Source organism: Epargyreus clarus, unplaced genomic scaffold (genome assembly GCF_041222505.1).
Source record: "Epargyreus clarus isolate Ecla_fem2 unplaced genomic scaffold, WU_Ecla_fem_2.2 ptg000006l, whole genome shotgun sequence".
Lineage (NCBI taxonomy): Eukaryota > Metazoa > Arthropoda > Insecta > Lepidoptera > Hesperiidae > Epargyreus > Epargyreus clarus.
This window is the reverse complement of record NW_027332214.1, coordinates 4,703,692-4,721,622: the sequence shown is the minus strand read 5'-3', so window position 1 is coordinate 4,721,622 and position 17,931 is coordinate 4,703,692. Positions and strand designations below refer to the sequence as shown.

The following is a 17,931-nucleotide window of genomic DNA, read 5'->3' as shown; positions in this document are numbered from 1 at the left end:
TGTGTTCAGACAGAATTATAGTATTAGAATGAAATATGGTTCGGTTTAATTCTTTTATACACGTCTATTAAAATTTTCTAGGTAAAATAAATTTCTAGGTATAGCAGTTGTATCGTCGCATTGAATCATTTAAGTCGTTCGTCCATCGGACGGTAACGGAGTAAATGCTCCGTTTTTAGATGGACGAACTGTTGATAATATATAAATTTAATAAAATATATCCGACACATTGTCTTTTATATTTAAAGGAATATAATTGCTATATTCATTTAAAATTCAAGAATTATTATATGAGCATCAAAATCAGCATAAATTATTATCGGAATAATTCGTTAATTTACGCACTGAGGGTTCCGTACTATTTTTCGTTTTCAGTATTTGTTATCATATTTCAACAAATACAAACAAATAACAGAGATCCTTTTATATTATATTTTTATATCCTGCTGCAGACCAATGTTTTGCTCGCGTATGAATGTATGTATAATTCTTATGTATGTATGTCTCATTCTTTGATATGGTCTAGTCTGGAGCCCAAACATTATAACAAGTCGGTGGATTCCTTTAAGTATACATCTGTAGCAGTCGTGTTTTATTGTCTTTATAACAATTCTCTAGTCTAACTAGATACACTGTAAAAAAATTGTGCCTAATTTTCAGTTAAAACGATAGGGCCTTGTGACAGACAAGCAGAAGGACAACAGCGGACGCTTATTAATAAGGTCCGGTTTTTACTCCTTTGGTACGGAACCCTAAAATTTGATATCAAAAAGCTTTAAATTCAGTTAGGAAGTTAATATCTTACTAATGTTCTCCGGTTTTACATGACAAGAAGTCAGATCAAAGGTATTTAATTGTTTGATATATTACATATAAAAGTTGTATGACCTCAGGTTGAATATTTTGAAATGGACGAGCCCAGTAAGCAAGACGCAACCTTCGGTCATTAGTTTGTGCTACAGCCATTGATATATACGTGTGTTTTATTAAAACTTAAGTCTTTAAATCAATTATTTAATTAAAATTAAAAATCAAACACCGAATAAGCTAACTAAATAAATAACAATGTCGGTAATAATAGCAACAGTGCAGTTTTTAACAAAAGAACTAATTGTTTTAACATTTTCATTCGTACTTTTGGTTTATTTGTGGTTTCAATACAAGTTTACGTATTGGTCGAAAAGGGGAGTGATTGGACCAGCCCCAGTGTTTCCCTTCGGCAACATACGCGATGTGATTAAACGAAAGAAGCAGTTCTTCCAGCCGTGTAACGACAATTATATTAAATACAAACATTTGCCATACGTCGGCATGTACTCGTTCAGTCAACCGGTGCTCGTAATAAACGATCCAGAGATAGCTAAATTGGTGTTAATTAAGGATTTCAATTATTTTTCGTCACATGGACTTTTCTCTGGAGGTGTTGGTGATCCATTGGCGGGTCATTTGTTCAATTTACAAGGGAAAGCGTGGACAACCCTGCGATACAAGTTGTCGCCAGCTTTTTCAACAGCAAAGCTTAAAGCGATGTATCCTTTAGTTAACAATATTGCCAATGAAGGTTTAGCATACGCAGAGCGGTTGCACGCAAGGGATAAAGTTTTGAATTTTAGCGATTTTAACGCTAAGTACTCAATGGAGATAATTGGGAGTGTTGGTTATGGGATGGAATGCAATGGTTTCAAAAATGAAGATTCTGATTTTTATGTGTACGGAAAAAAGTATTTTGAACCGAAATCATTGTATTGGTGAGTAAATATTTCTTATTTCTATTTACCGAAGTTAATATTAATTATAACTATATTTGATTATTAGGGACCATTTGGTGGTGAGCACTTACGACAATTAAATTTAATTATTAGGGACCATGCAGGCAGATAGAAAAATGAAAACCTAAAAGTTAATGTTTTATCTTCTATGTCAGTTAAAAAATTTCAATATTTCTGCCATTCCATTTCATAACTCGGAATAAACCTTTTACTGTGCGTGTAATTCTATACGCACAGTAAAAGGTTTCTTTGTCGAAATGATTATAGTCATTTTATCAGCAAAAGATAGTATTTCATGAAGGCACTGTGAAAAACAAAATATTTCTTCGATTAGTTGCAGAATTTTATTAGCTAATCTCATTCTCAATGAATGTAACATGCATAGAGTTAAACAGAGCACATAAACATTCCAAATATCTAAGTGTTTTTAGTTCCAATAGTATTATGTAGCGTAGTGCAATTATTTATTATTTTTTTTGTTTCTGAACCCTACAAATGCATGTACTAACTTACTTTATAGTTTTGTACTGTATTGGAAATATCAATGTGCGATTGTTTCAAATATTTCCCTGTTTAAACCTCATCAATATCACTCAATATCGGTAAAAAGTGGCAGTTATCTTGAACATGAGTTTTTGTTTTTCTACCTTCTGCAAGACACAGTTTCTCATGAGGAGATAAGACATATCTAGTTATACCCGTCTTTAAGTCTAAGTACAAAATAATTATAGTTTAATTGGTTTAAAAACTGGTCGAGTTAATAGGTAATAAATGCGTGATAATAACAAGTTTCAACACCGTTGTTCAACACAGTTGTTCCATGGTTCAACTATATATTATAGTAATATTTATAAAAAGACGATTAGAAGTAAATCAAAAACCTTTTTTTGGTTGGGTGGTGGTAAACAACTAAGATGAAAATTAATATTCAAACTATATTTCAGGACTGTAGTCCGAGGCTTAGCATTTTTTGTGCCAACTTTCTTTAACAAACTACGGATCAATCGCATTAATCCCGAAATCATAAGCTTCTTTTACAACTTGGTGAGAGAGACAGTAGAATATCGGGCGAAACATAATTATGAACGCAACGACTTCTTACAAACTCTCATAGAACTGAAGAATGGCAAATTAATTAATGATCAAGGTAAATGTTAGAATTAATTATATACCTACATATGTAATCATTTTGAATAGATTTAAATATATAAAGAGTGGAATGGTAAAAGAAATAGGTACCTACATAATGAGTTCCACGTAGACATCAGAGATAGCAAGGCATTTCCAATCAATTTCCAATCTCAGTTAGGTCTATGTCTGACTGGGTTGATCATAGATGTCCATACGCAGCGGTAGACATTTACCATAATGTGTATTGTATGCTTGTACGCTACTTCAAATTCTTGACTAAAAAGTTTCCGTTACAAGACCTGTGCCTTATTTATTTTTCACGTAATTCGTAGCTTGCTTGAGAATATATTTAGACAACAAGTATCTAATTTATAAATAAAATATAATTTGTAAACAGTACCAATTTTAGATATTTGAATAGATTTTTTTTTATTTGCAGCCGAATTGAATGACGCGAAAGATTTCACATTTACCATGACGGACATAGCGTCTAACACACTTCTCTACATGCTTGCGGGGTACGAGACCTCGGCTACGACGGGGCAGTATGCCGCTTATGAGCTGGCTCGCAACCCTCACATCCAGGCGAAAGCCAGGGAAGAAGTGCTGAGAGTGTTCGCCAAGCATGGTCAGTGGACTTATGAAGCGCAGCATGAAGTGGTGTATTTAAACATGATCATTGACGGTAAGAACGTGTTATATGATTTTAAAAAAATCTGCGTAAAAAATTGCGCGAAAAACTATCTTGTCAGTCGAGTGACTGAAGAGATGATAAGTATAACAGAATGTATGGGGTAATCAGCGATATTACCTCTTTTTACTCGAATGCAGAGAGTAATGTTTTTTGAGCATATGTATGCATGTATATTTAATTCTTTGGTACTCCCACAGTCCGACAGACAGACGGAATTAAAAAAAAGCGTATTAATATGAGGTGTCGTTGGGTCATATAAATTGTGAGAGTGATATAGAGAGTTATTTTCTATTTAGCTTATTAATATATAAAAACTAGCTGACCAGACAAACGTTGTGTTGCCATATAAATAAAAAAATGTTAAGAGTGAACAACCCTTATCACTTAGGGGTATGAAAAATAGATAGAAGCCGATTCTCAGGCCTACTGAATATGTACTACTGTATCAGTTAGATTACGTAGTTTTCATTATATTTTTAAATTGTTATTTTAAAACTGTGCGTTTTCAAACACGACATTTTTCTTCGCTGTAGATACATAGATATTGCCGACTCTTAATTTATATTTATTTTAATTATTTTGTAATAGGAAATATACGATACAGAAGCTCTCATATTTATAGATTGCCTACATGGCCTCGTATATGCAGTGCATACCTTAGTGATATATGATTTTTGTTTTGACTATAAACATTACAGACTCCTAGACTTACGCATAAGGTCATTTACTGCATAATATATTTATGCACCGCAAATGTGTAGGCTAGAGTAGATGACAAGCGTAAAGTGGCTTGTAACTTTGTACGCGGCACACAAAGGAGATCAAGGCGCTTAAAACCTGCATAACCTGCATTTGTAATGTGGGGGCACGGCAGTGGCCCGCCAAGTCGAGCTAAAAAGCGCTACGGCCGCCACTCATTTCTCGATGAAATTAAGACCATTTCGACCCCTCTAACTTCGTTCTAGATAAAACTAAAAGCCTGAACTATAACTAGTCAAAGTTTCTCAATTTTGTCACTCTCTCACTCATACACTGACCGACCATCAAAAATTAAAAAAAAAGAACTAAGTTATGAGACTTGTCATTTTTTAGAAGATATGTTTCTGATGGTATTGTGTTGACTGTAATGAATGTGATTATATTGGAGTAGCAAAAGAGCATGCAGTCCACCTGATAGAATTAATGTGTTATCAACTTCATATAGAACAGGGGTAATAATTGAGGCCAAGTATATTTCTTGTATGTTTTTTTTGGTCCTAAAACATTGCAATTTCAACGTAAAATATCTCAATTTGGTTAGCGCAAGGTTAAAAAACGGACCCTTGAATAGGAATGATTTGGGGTAGGAGATTTTATTGGTTGAACCTACAACTTATTTAGTACATGCGGTAAAACACAATAACATTAAATATATGTTTTCAAGATGGCGAATAGTATGTAAGAGTCCATCTGAATCTTAAATTGTAATGGATTATTGTTTTTACTAATGCCAGTATTCTGTCATAGTAGGAAATTTGTTATAAACAAATTTATATTTCAGAAACATTGAGAATGTATCCACCACTGCGCGCCTTATTTAGAAGATGTACCAAAGATTACAAGCTACCTAATAGCGACTTAGTAATAGAAGAAGGCACTTTGGTGTTCATGCCTATTGCTGCTATCCAAATGGATCCAGAAATATTCCCGAAACCCGAAGTGTTCGATCCAGAGAGGTTTTCTCCAGAAAATAAAGCCAAAATACATCAGTGTCATTGGATGCCATTTGGTGAAGGTCCAAAAAAGTGTCTAGGTATGTTATTTTGTTTTTATAAGACTTCGTAAACGTATTACTTGCCAATATTAGGCACAGTTCTCAGAGTGAAGGGTTTATAGTTTAACGTGCTGGTTAAGTGCAGATTGGTCATCACAAGAGCGAGAACGTTTTTTAAAGAACTTTCAGGCGCGTTTTAAAGACATATTTTAGAAGTGGCACAATCATATTGGTCTTTTTTTATTTACCAATAATTTCAGTAAATTTTTAAATGTTCGCGACCTTTATGTTGATTATAGGAGACGGCAGTAATTAATGATTTGTGTTGGCCTGCGGTCGCATTTGTTCTGGACAGGCCTCCATTTGTGTTTCTAATTGTAGAGAGCGGTAGGGACGGCAAAATTTGAACAGCCCACTGGCGGCAAATGCATAAATCGGCCACTGGTTAGATGCTAGAAGTCATTAAATGTTGGAGGATTTCTACCAGAACTCTCTCACGAAAACTGCTCGAATTATGTGCGTAACGTGAAGGACGAGGGCCCGAAACGTCCACCCTTATATACACCCATGCTTATGTAACATTCCTCATCGCAATATTGCATTATTTAGTAAACATACAATCATTAATTATTTCGATTTTAATGTCCGAATCGAAACTGTGTCATACGGTCGACCTTAAGTCAATGTCCTAGTAAGAACTGGATACATTCGATTAAATAATATTGCTAATAGTGATACAGCAACCAAAACACGGCCTTCACCTCCACCCGTTCAATATTTACACTCCGGAGGCCGTCGACATAATGTTTTAAAAGTAATTACAACTCACACAAGTTTCTAAGTCACATAGTATTACTAAGTATACCAAATATGTGACCATCATAAAATTTGTGTCTTAAATTTATGCAATGTATTGAAATAAGTGTTTCAATACATTTTTACTAGGTTAAAATAGCAAACGAGCATGCATTCCAGCTGTTCTACCTAGCCTGACCTGAGCAGCGACTTAAGTATAGTTACCGCCAAACTGCTAGTCCGCTCTGAAGTTGTTCCGAGCAGGTGTAACAATTTGCTATGGCGACCAGTTCATTTCTATATCCAGAGCGGACTAGCAGTTTCACGCGGACTATAACACGATAAGAGTTTTACTTGACATTGGCAATTGGGAGCTCCTCGGACGTGTATGCTTCCACTATAACACCCTCCATACCGGAATACAGCAATGCTGAACACTGTTGTTAGCAGGCAGAAAAAGGTGTGGAGTTCTGCCACCATGAAATAGGTAATATTATAATTACAACTGCAACCGTTTATTTCAGGTATCCGTCAAGGCTACATTCAAACGAAGATGGCTCTCATCAAAATATTGCAGAAATATGAGCTGTTGATGGATGAGCGAACTGCAGTACCGTTTAAGTTAAAAGCGACTTCACTTGTCAACGCACCCGACAGTCCAATATGGCTCAAACTAAGAAAACTATAAGCGAATAGATAATAAAGGCTTTGGCTTTCAAATTTCGGGTCACACCTAAAAGGGATTATGGATTTGCAATTATTACAACAGTGGCGAATTTTAAGAAATTCCAATTAGTTTTAGGGCCTTGTCAAAGTTGTGATTTGATCATGATTGATTTCTTTTTGTACAGGTCTTCTTTTATGATGAGAAGAGTTTATATAATAATCTTAAACAAGTGCGAATTACCAAACTACAATTTACCTTTGAACACAATTGAAGACATAATGAGAAATAAGCACCTGTGGGGTTCCATATTATGTTTTCCTGTTATGTTTGGTTGAATTAAGTAATCGTTACTTTCTAACGTTGATAGGTATATAAAGATATTCGAGATTTATGAGCCTTAGATATCCAGACCTTCTCACCTGCTAGAGCGACAGGTTCAAATTCAAATCTAGTGCCGGATTAAGACTACCTGATGCTCTAAGCAATCTATGTGGGCCCCCCATAAGTAAATTAGTAATGTCTTCAGCCCTTAGCAATTGTTTAATTTCTATTTCTCTTATAACCAATTATGGTTGGTAACCAAGCTGCGATTGCAAACGCATTTCTATTGAGGCAATCTGTGATCCTAATGTTTTGTTGGAAGACTGCAATAAAGTAAATAGAACTCGGGGATTTACGGATTGCTTCACGCACGTCTACAATGACACGCTGACAGAATTTTAATTTATACCAAGATGGACAATTGCATAATTTATTGGTGAGGTGTACGGTAAAGATAAGTATTAGATATTAAGTAAGATAAGATGAATGTAGAGATCTAATAAAATGATGATCAATGTAATAAAATATAGTCTGTAGAATTCTTGTGCAGTTTTATTTCAAGCTCCTTATTCAAAGCTACGATATTAAAAAAAATACATTTAAGAAAATTTTAGGGGTATTGAACAAATGCGCATGAAAATTTTAGGGGAATTGAAAAATATCGTAGTACGGTAGTTATTAAAATTTTATTACAATGGATTAACGTCATGCTTTAACAGAAAAATGCACAAAAATTTTGTATTATGTACGTAAATTTATTTCAACGAAATGCCTAAGAAATAGGTTGTATTTTTCCCCAATAACCACAGCGAATATCGCTAGATTAGAGATTCAAGTTCGCGTTGCAACACATATTAGCCAATTCGGTGAATTGGCTGACACGGTGACCGTGGCCGCTAGAGCCGCTGACATTGAACATAACTAAGATATTAACATAATGTTCAAAATTTTGTAATGTGAGCCTATCATAACCATCACGTGTCATGACGTCATTGTCATTAACTTGTCAATATCCCATTGCTGACCATTTCTCATCATCATATTTTATATATCTTTGAGATTTGGCAAAAGCATGTGGTAGGTAATTAATCTAATTCGCACATAACTTTACAAAGCCAGAGGTCCATGACTTGGATTCGAATCTCGGATTTTAATTTTAGGCCAAACCACTAGGCTTTCATACTATTGTTATTTCACAACATACTAATCAGACCCAAGAAGTCGACTGATGTCATCGCGAAGTGTTGGTGATCAATAAGAATTTCGCAAAATTACGTTATGCCAGAATTTCGGAGAATTAGGTATAAATTTTATTCCTTGGTCACCTACTACTACATTGATGAGAGGAGAAAAAGGTACCTGTGGTGATAAAAATATTGGTGGGTAAAAGTGGTAAAGAAAATATTCTGGAATTCCCCCAGTTTCTTGATACACTCGTGCTAGCTATAACGTTATCTTTTTTTTAATATAAGTAATCCAGTAATGAATTAAAAGTGTAAAGTGTAAAATGTGTAATTTTGAATTTCTGGAAATGATACGAACATAACAAATATTTTTAACAAAATATATTTTTAAAATCCAATAAAACATTTAAAACCGTTAAAATGGATCATTCATATTAAATATAAGTTAAAATGTTAAAAATTAATCGTATTTTTCTTTTTTGGGTATTTGCGTTTGCTTGTCCTTGCGTTCAGTTTCCGTCGATGAATCGTAAGTGACACCAGGAAAGACCGAAGTCCTGGATTCTGTTATCTGCACTTTTGGAGATGGCACCCTCTTCGTCTTCTGATCGTCTGTCTGTACATTTTTATTTTTTAGATTAGATTTTTTTACTTTATCTTTTTCTGCATCCTGAACTTGCATATGTGATGCGCTCAGTTCTCGTTTTAATGTTATGTTTTCGGCAGATTCACTCGTAACATTTTCTTCTAAAGTTTGCTTCATTTCCGAAGTAATGTTCAGAGTTGATTCGAATTCCAAGGCCTTTTTAGATGTCGACGGACTAGATTCGTTGAACCGTTTCTTAATTTTCGTTTCTAAACTACGTTTTATTTCTGAAATTAGTTCCTCTGCTTTTTGAGGGTCCGAAACCCTTTGCGTTCTGTGATCTTCAGGTGTTTTTGACGATAGTAGTTGCTGTCCATACTGCCGTATTAAGGGTTTTGTTACACTAACGTCTGTTTCCGCGTCGCCTAAGAAGCTTACTCTAGATCGATACGCAGATTTGTCTGGTAAATCAATAGTGTCAAGTAGATCGTAAACTAATTTGACGATAAATTGTTTGTCTGCTGGAACTGAACTTAATGCTTTTAGTCGGTCTAACTTATTGCGTTCATCTGGAACTAGTGCAGAATCAGATGCAGGTGGGTTGATTGTCGATCTGTATAATATATCTCCCTCACTACCTGCCATTTGAATATTTTCGTCATCGAGACTGGATGTGTCGGTGTATCGCGACTCTTGTGTCTTCTTTTGAAAATGAACCTTCACACTGCTCTGCGAACGACTACTGAAACGAGATCTTGTTTCATTTTTATACCAGACATCGGGTGAAACTGTTCGTATTTGTTTCTCATGGTGTTCCTATAAAAGAAATAGTTTTGTTTAAAAACTTTACGTTGAAAAAGCGCTCTTACTCTTAATTATCGTTGTTATGTTTGTTGAATCTCTGATCTACTTTTAGGGAACTAGGACTTTGAGGCATGTTCCATATTCATTATGAATCAATTCGAGATAGGATTAAAGTTTAATAGAGACCACAGTCGCACTGCTGTAAAAGGCAGAAATAGCGATAGTGTTGACCTTTTCGAACCCAAGCTTACCAGCATTTTATCTATGTTTCCTCTCAACTGTACGCTGACTTTGACAAGTTGGAAATCGACGGCCAAAAGCACCCGGGCGACAGTTAGGAGAGCCGACATCAGCCAGCACATCGTGTGAAGCCACGCCGAGAGGATCGTGATGCGAGTCGCCTGGTACACGCCACGGATGCGTCTCTCATATGCCAACGTTGCTACATTCACCGAGTACGTGCATCTAGAAACAGTCATAGCAACATTTATGAATGTTTTGCATATTGTATAGGTTTAAAATTCATCTGGTGGATAATCTTATCCGTAAGAAGCGAAGTTTGATGGTGCGTGATCAATTGTATGCGGCACCAAGGGATGTGGTTCCTCTTAAGTATAGATCCAGTTTGACTTATCTCGGTCCTATTTCAGAGCGTATTGCTAAAACACTTCGGCGTCATAACATCAGCGTTGCCTTCAGAACAAACAATAATATTAAATCCATCTGTAACTGTAAAGAAAAAAGAGGTAGACATGAACAATCAGGCGTCTACAAAATTGTTTGTTCTGATTGCAATGGCGTTTACGTCGGTCAAACTGGGAGAAATTTTAATATTCGTTATCGCGAACATCTAGCCGCGTATACAAGTGGTCACGCAGACAAGTCAAAGGACAATGCCCATGAAAGTATGGACCGCCGTCCAGAGTTGCATCAAATTGAAACTTGTTGTGGACGATGCATAATTAACCAAATACTACCACTAATACTTATTTTTTAGATCAGCACCCGGGTTCTGAAGTTATTTACCGAAATGTTACATAACCTCAAAATCAAAAATATCCGACGATAGATTGATGGTCGGTTTTAACTGATAGTAGGTACCTATAATGTAGTTCGATTAACATATATCCATTTACTTTTAAAGGTAGTAGGTAAAAAAACCTAAAATAATCCTATAAACCTAAAATAATGAATTCCGAGTATAAAATACCGCCATTTTAATTTTTAAGAACAACAATCAACATTTCGTCTTATTTTATCTTAAATGGAACCCCCTTGTTCAAAGAAACTATTCTGATCGACAAACTATGTAAAAAAATCAAAAAATAATTTTAATATTACTTTCATTTTGATGCATAAGAAAAATCATTAGCCAAAACACTAATAGATCTTATTGAATTCCGAGTATAAAATTCCGCCATTTTAATTTTTAAGAACAACAATCAACATTTCGGTTTATTTTATCTTAAATGGAATCCCCTGTTCAAAGAAACTATTCTGATCGAAAAATTATGTTAAAAAAATCAAAAAATAATTTTAATATTACTTTCATTTTGACGCATGAGAAAAATCAGTACCAAGAATGGGCATTCTCCTTTCGCTAAACATCTAATAGACGCGGGCCATAATGTGCCAAGTAACCATACGTATGAAATTTTACACACGGGTGACAAGGGCTGTAGACTTAATATATTAGAACAACGGGAGATTATTAAGCACAATAACAACAGTAGGATTACACTGCTGAATGAACAAATTAATGTGTCCAGCTCTCCTTTACTTCATATTTTTACCAACAATCAGTAAACAGATGATTATTCGCAGATTTAATGCGAATAATTAATCTATAACCTTATTATCACACAACTGTCATCAGTTGTTTACATTTCATTGTGGAGGGGAGGGTTGGATACCATTATAAAAGGCATGCATTAGGTTGACAGCGTCACTTAGCGATTAACCGTCGTAGAGTCAACTTACCCTGATGATGCTCCGTTTTGGAGCGAAACACGTGTTGGTGGTGGTATGTATGGTGGTGTATATTTTTAATTTTTGCATCTGCATGCATCCTTTGAGGGAGGGAGGGTGGTACATACTGCATGGTTTAAAATATATACCATCATACATATTTGTAGCGGATTGTTGCGAAGTAGTTTTAATCTTAACTTAATTAAAATTCATCAACTTTAATAGCAGCACTTCAGATACTTTGTGTTCTTCATCTTAACATTCAAAATATTATGAAAAACGGAATAAATAAATAAAACACCAATATTGCACATTCACACATTAATGTAGGGGGAATATATAATATATTCAACAAATGTCTACCTATTACGCAAATATTAAGTGCTTTAGTATTTTTCCTTTTAATTTACTTAATTATCATGATAAGACTTTATTGTAAATTAAAATGAATGTGAATGTTGAATTTTCGCATTTTAATATGCAAAAAAATACATTTTTCTTTATTTATTACTTTATTTATTTATTTATTTATGCACACAGATAACCAATACAAAAGACTTATAAATAACATTCTGTGCAAAGGTACTGCTTATTCCTAATGAAATTTCTTCCAGCAAACCTGTGAAAGGAAAGGTGTCAACAAATGGTGGATAGGCGTGCACGCGACAGGATAAAGATATATTATTTATATTTTAATCATAAAGTAATACCGAATAATATTAAATATAATACCGAATAAGATTTTATACATATATATACATACATATATACATATATATCAATATATACATATATTTAAAGACCACTTAATCTCTTTGGCATGTAGAATTACTCACTTTTGAAAAACAAAGGTGATTTACCGTTAAATCAAGTCATAAGTATTTTCTGAAACGCATACTTTGTTAAAAATGCGTATGCGTTTGTATAAGATGCATAAAATCAGAGATGCGTGTCTGGGACTCCTAACACGGATCCCTAGTGGCAGAGACTGAGTTTCAAATAAGAAGGTTATCATCATAGATTAGTAAAGATTACTCACTCCTAACAAGAAAATGTACCCAGTTTTGAGAATTGAAATAGTTGCGTAAAAAAGTTTTGCCACATCTCCGTGCTAAAATGTCCCTAAAATATTTGAAATAATTATTATTAATTATTTATTATGTCAATTACGCAGTATTAGTTATTTATTCGCAAATTTTCTCTAAAAATGTTTTTATTTGTCAAGAATTTAAAAAAAGAACTTACTAATAAGCCGTTTGTGGCTTCATTCAATTTCAAGGCGAAGTATCTTTACTAATCTATGGTCATCATAGACACATTTACATATATAAGAGAGTTGACCACGACAACGCTCACTTACTTCGTTCTACTATACGAATACATACGTGGAGCTTCCAGTAATTTCGCCGAGCTTAGTACAAAGTTCTTGTAGACCGTAGTGAGTGACGATTGTTGCGTACAAGCAAAGTCCGCCCATCGCCAAAGAGAACACGAAAACTGGTAGAAGAACCCGCCAAGGACGCTGCAAACTAATTAATAAAACATGAAACCAAAAGTAAATTATATAGGTATATTCAAATATAGCGGCTTGCTTATTAATAATTAATTAATCTATCCAATTTTTTCCTACCAAGGTTCCAAATTAGTCAATTTTTAGTAGTCAGATATAGTCAAATTGCAATCTTGGGTAGTGCACAAGTTGGATAGGGTAAAGGCGAAGATATCGGTCTGCTTGAACATAGGGTTCCATGATTTCAAATAATTGACATATCATAACCAAAAATAGCTGTTGAAATGACAATGTTCGTTGACTCATGATGGACTGATGATGATACTGATACTGGTAGAATAACCTTAATTAAGCTTTTTAACAATACCGACTGTAATATTCACGAGTCATGGAAAACGAATAGAGATGGAAATAAAACAAAATTTTGTAATTGTTATTAATAAATTTTGTAATTAGGTACTCACGTACCATATGTTATTCGAATTTTATATATGTTATACTTAGTAAATTAAATTACCCCGTAAGTGTCCGACTACCCGTAGAGCACATGAGAAACATAGTTGTCCAAACAAGTCCGAAAATTCCCGAGACTAAGGGTACATACGTAGGCAGGTAACACGCGCTTTTATCCACCCATTGGGTACTCAAGAAATCCACTGGCAACACTGAAAAACATATCGTTCGTAAAGTATATTCATCAACGACGACCCGCGTGGCGGGGCGGTCACCATACCGGTCTGGCGCGCAAAGGGTCCCGGGTTCGATTCCCGGCCAGACAGATATCTAAATGATGAATTTAGATTTCTGTTTCTGGGTCTGGGTGTTTGTGTATTTGTCTATGTGTGTGTCCATGGCACCCACAACACAGGGAATCCTAGTGTGGGGCTGTGAGTGTAGAAAGCGTTTTAAGCGTTTAATTTTCCTTTGATGATGAAAGTAATCAGGTCTGGGATGATGACCCATTTCTGGCCCGTTGTTGGGGACAGGTGGCCTCTCAGATTCGGAATTACCTAGGTTCTAGGCCGCCAATGTTGGCTAAGTACAGGATTGGCAGACTTTACACACTTTTCAGATTTTGTTATAGAACTTTTTAGGCCAGGCGATGTTTTCCTGTAGTGTTTTATGGCGGTGGGGGCGCCGGAGTCGAACCACAAAGGATTCTCCCACCTTCAAAACACTTATGTAATATCTTATATAAATTGCCTTATTCTTACTGTCAGCAATTTCCTTGTCCTCTGGAATGAATTCGTATATGATGTTCTGTCGCAATGACGTCAGCGACAGCAATTTCGGGAAGAGCACACATTTGTCATCGAATAGATACATCAACATATGGAAACAGAAAGTGCAGAAGAATCCGAACACGAAAGCCAAGAAGAACAGCAGAAGATGAGCACCTGTGAAGTTATCAAAATAATTATTATCAACTTTGGTACTAAAAAGTGGTAGAACCCTTCGCGTTTCGACTCAGGCGACACCATCGCTACACATATTTCTATATAATAACAGCAATGAAGCGCTGTTGTAGTCTGGTTTGAAGGGTTTGGCGAGGGAGAGATATTTTTCCGAGGCGTTCCAGCTTAGTCCTCAGGAGTAGCGGCGGATCTGTGGCTCAGGTAGTAATCTAATCCTATGTGTTGATAAATGTTGTCCATGGGAGGCAGTAGCCAATTACCTGCTACTCCTACTCTCGTCTGCTACTCCTATATTATAAAAAAAATATATTGTGGTAAGTGGAGCAAGTAGAGTTCGATCGAAGAAAGCAAAGTTTTGTAAATGGGTTAGTAAATATAAAATCACTTCAGAAACTAGGTACATTAATACAAAGGCCATTTAATTGACCTCCTTACTGTACAGTGACGTGTGATATGAAAAGTTCAATCAATATTTCTAGTGACAATAAACCCATTCCGATCAATAATATAATAATTTTATTTTCACACGTAAACATACTTATAAAAAAATAAACTGCTATTGTAAATTTATAATATATCGAATAAATTATACTTTTATCTCAGTCACATTTTACAGAAAATATATTAGGACAAGGTTGCAGGTTCAAAACTTATTCTATTCTATTACGAAACCTGATGGATTTATGGATGGTTTATATATCACCTTTAAATGAAGGTTTGACAGAAAATGATAATTAGTTCCGTCAGGAAGCTATATTTTAAATTAAAACATCAAAAATAATAGGGCAGTCACGGTTATTATTACACAAAGGTCTAGAAAATATCACGTCTTTAATAAAAGTGTCTGCCTGTAATTTGAAATGTGTTTTATTTTCTGATTTTTTATTTTGGATCCCTCAATTTCCCATAGATGCTTCTGTCCATGATTTTTTGTATGGGGTTAATTTAATCGGATTATCACGCAAGGATAAAAAGCTCTCCTTTTAGTGCCCTAATTACGAGTACTTCATACGATCTAGTGGGTCCGTTAAAATATTGTCGTATCTAAAAGAAAAAGAGGACCACCTATCGGGTCAAAAATATCATTAGAATTGTTTTTACCACGCTTTTATTAGCTTGGGTTGTATGTATGTATGTATGTATGTATTTATGTATGTAACGGAATCTTAGAACTCGATTTTTACCCACTTTGAACGGTCTGATTAATTTAAAATTTTGCACAATTATCAAGAACCGATGACAATACACGATTTTAATAATTTTATCTCATTCTCCTCATCAGGATCGTCAGGAATCAGGATTAACGATTTTCCTTGTGCGATTTTCGCGTGGTTTTTAGTTTTTAAACTATAATATTATTTTTTTATTTACTCTTTATTGACCATGTTAAAAACAGTGTGGTGCAAAAGGCGAACTTAATGCTAAATAGCATTTTCTCCCAGTCAACCTTAGGGATGTGCAGAAAAATTGATCAATCAATCATACCTACTCACAAAATTTTATCGAAATTAATTAAAGGGTTAGAAATTACTATGTTCCACATAGTAATACAATGTTAATTAGATTTTGGATGTTAAGTAAAATTCTTGTGTAGTCATTTGGACGAAGCCTGTATACCTAAATATAAATTAAAGTACAACAACAACAACAAAGTACAGTTTGACTTTGTAAGGCTAAGTACCTACAACACGGAAACCTTGTTGCATTATACCTCGCACCTCGCGGCATTAATAACACTAACCTTTATGTTTATGGGGTTCGTTGACACTTAAAAAACCATAATGACCTTACGATGACGAGAGTTCATCCAATGACCCATAATAAATGTCATAAGTATGTTTAAGTGGTTAAAATATTTAAATTTTTATATATGTTTACGTGATGCATATCACGAATAAATATGTCAATATCATCTTCTTTGTGCATGCGAGTATCATGAATTGAAGTGTCATCAATTAATAAATGTCATATAAAATTAAATGTAAATTTTATAAAATTGTAATTTTATTTCTTGCACTTAATTATTATCTAATGTGTTTTAAAACTTCATAAGCGTCTTTTTGATTGAATGAGTCATTTATTATATAATAATTATTGATAATAATAACTTATTTTAAGTGAAGCGCTATTTTTAACTATGTACACATTTGAATAAGGCCTTTAAATAAGAACATTGATGATGGCTATACATGAATATTTTGCGAAGATTTTTATTTGTCTTCTTTATCTAATGTTTATTTACTGTTTTATTACATGTCTAGGAATTATATACGCCGGTAGAGTAGGTGTTTTCGAGTGGTAACCAAACCTAGGTAAAGGATACATAGGTGGTAACTTTAATAAGAGTAACAATGACAGTAGGAATTTCCTGGATTCCGTAAACACAGGATAGTTAAGACACAAGACGCCTGGACCCATGGATGGATGTATTACAAAAATACGAGGTAAAATAATTTAATAATTACATTCATCGGATGTGAAATAATAAGTAGGGCCAATTATATTGCTAATACTATCAACCAGTCACACAAAAATAGTCTATGACAGTCCAATGTGCCAATTTCCACATGAGTTCAAGTCCAATTCAACATAAGTAACAAACATTGTACCTTTCCAAGCTCCATTCACCTCAGATTCACTTCTTTCAATTAATCTATATTCTTCATATAACGTTATTTTTTCCATCTTAGAAATAATTATTACTAATAGACACAATTTGCCGTCAATATTATTAAGACATTAAATGTCTTGTTCAATGACATAAAAAATATGTCTGAAAAATATATTCCTCTATATTCTATGATCACATTTTAGATGAATTTAAATTGCTTTGTAATATTTCAATTTAGATAATTTCAAAATAGGGATTTATATATAAGTAGGTGTAGGACGTGTAAAATTAATATTGTGTAAACTAAAAATCAAGGCTGAATAAAACCACGAATAAAACGACATAATTTTTATAGGGATGAATATATTTTTAACAACAAAACCGCTATTTATAGATACCTTATATACTATTTGTACGCATAAAGGTAATTGATGGTGTAGTGGTGCTATCGAAGTAGTCACTTTTAGCCATGTTTATAAAAAATATTTTATTAAAATTCGTATTTTACCCATTTTAATCTTTCTCATTGAATTTAGGTGTTCAAGCTTATCTCGGTGATGAACCGGTTCTGATGGAGTATTCATGAATAGATCCGATATTAGGGAAAGAGTCATACTTTATGAGATATGAGGGGATAAATCAACAGTCTTCTCAACAAACCTAATACAGGTCTGTGTTCTACGGCGATTATATTATTTACTAGCTGACCCGGCAAACTTTGTA

At 34.3% G+C, this 17,931-nt stretch overlaps 2 protein-coding genes across 4 annotated transcripts; one reads left to right on the top strand and one right to left on the bottom strand.

Moving 5' to 3' along the window:
• Positions 1-454: 454 nt before the first annotated feature.
• LOC140742723 (probable cytochrome P450 6a13) lies at positions 455-7,672 on the top strand. Its single transcript, XM_073073700.1, has 5 exons — positions 455-1,748; positions 2,714-2,916; positions 3,340-3,585; positions 5,135-5,386; positions 6,667-7,672. Exons 1-5 carry the CDS (start codon positions 1,066-1,068, stop codon positions 6,828-6,830), a joined length of 1,548 nt encoding a protein of 515 aa, XP_072929801.1. The 5' UTR covers positions 455-1,065; the 3' UTR covers positions 6,831-7,672.
• A 1,071-nt stretch (positions 7,673-8,743) lies between these two features.
• LOC140742720 (uncharacterized) lies at positions 8,744-17,384 on the bottom strand. Of its 3 annotated transcripts, none has more exons than XM_073073696.1 (6): positions 17,207-17,384; positions 14,397-14,579; positions 13,700-13,847; positions 13,058-13,201; positions 9,956-10,169; positions 8,744-9,716 (listed from the first exon to the last, which is right to left on the bottom strand). In XM_073073696.1, exons 1-6 carry the CDS (start codon positions 17,280-17,282, stop codon positions 8,775-8,777), a joined length of 1,707 nt encoding a protein of 568 aa, XP_072929797.1. In that variant the 5' UTR covers positions 17,283-17,384; the 3' UTR covers positions 8,744-8,774. The 3 variants fall into 3 exon arrangements, with proteins under 3 accessions (XP_072929797.1, XP_072929799.1, XP_072929798.1); XM_073073698.1 differs by lacking the exon at positions 17,207-17,384 and adding an exon at positions 17,063-17,112; XM_073073697.1 differs by lacking the exon at positions 17,207-17,384 and adding an exon at positions 16,339-16,469.
• Positions 17,385-17,931: the final 547 nt, after the last annotated feature.

Coding starts and splice junctions, on each gene's coding strand:
- LOC140742723 (XM_073073700.1), top strand. CDS start 1,066: ATGTCGGTAATAATAGCAACAGTGCAGTTTTTAACAAAAGAACTAATT. Junction 3,586..5,134: donor TTTAAACATGATCATTGACG/GTAAGAACGTGT, acceptor TTTATATTTCAG/AAACATTGAGAATGTATCCA. Junction 5,387..6,666: donor AGGTCCAAAAAAGTGTCTAG/GTATGTTATTTT, acceptor CGTTTATTTCAG/GTATCCGTCAAGGCTACATT.
- LOC140742720 (XM_073073696.1), bottom strand. CDS start 17,282: ATGGAAAAAATAACGTTATATGAAGAATATAGATTAATTGAAAGAAGT. Junction 13,848..14,396: donor GGACAAGGAAATTGCTGACA/GTAAGAATAAGG, acceptor TATGTTTTTCAG/TGTTGCCAGTGGATTTCTTG. Junction 13,202..13,699: donor GGTAGTCGGACACTTACGGG/GTAATTTAATTT, acceptor TTTATTAATTAG/TTTGCAGCGTCCTTGGCGGG.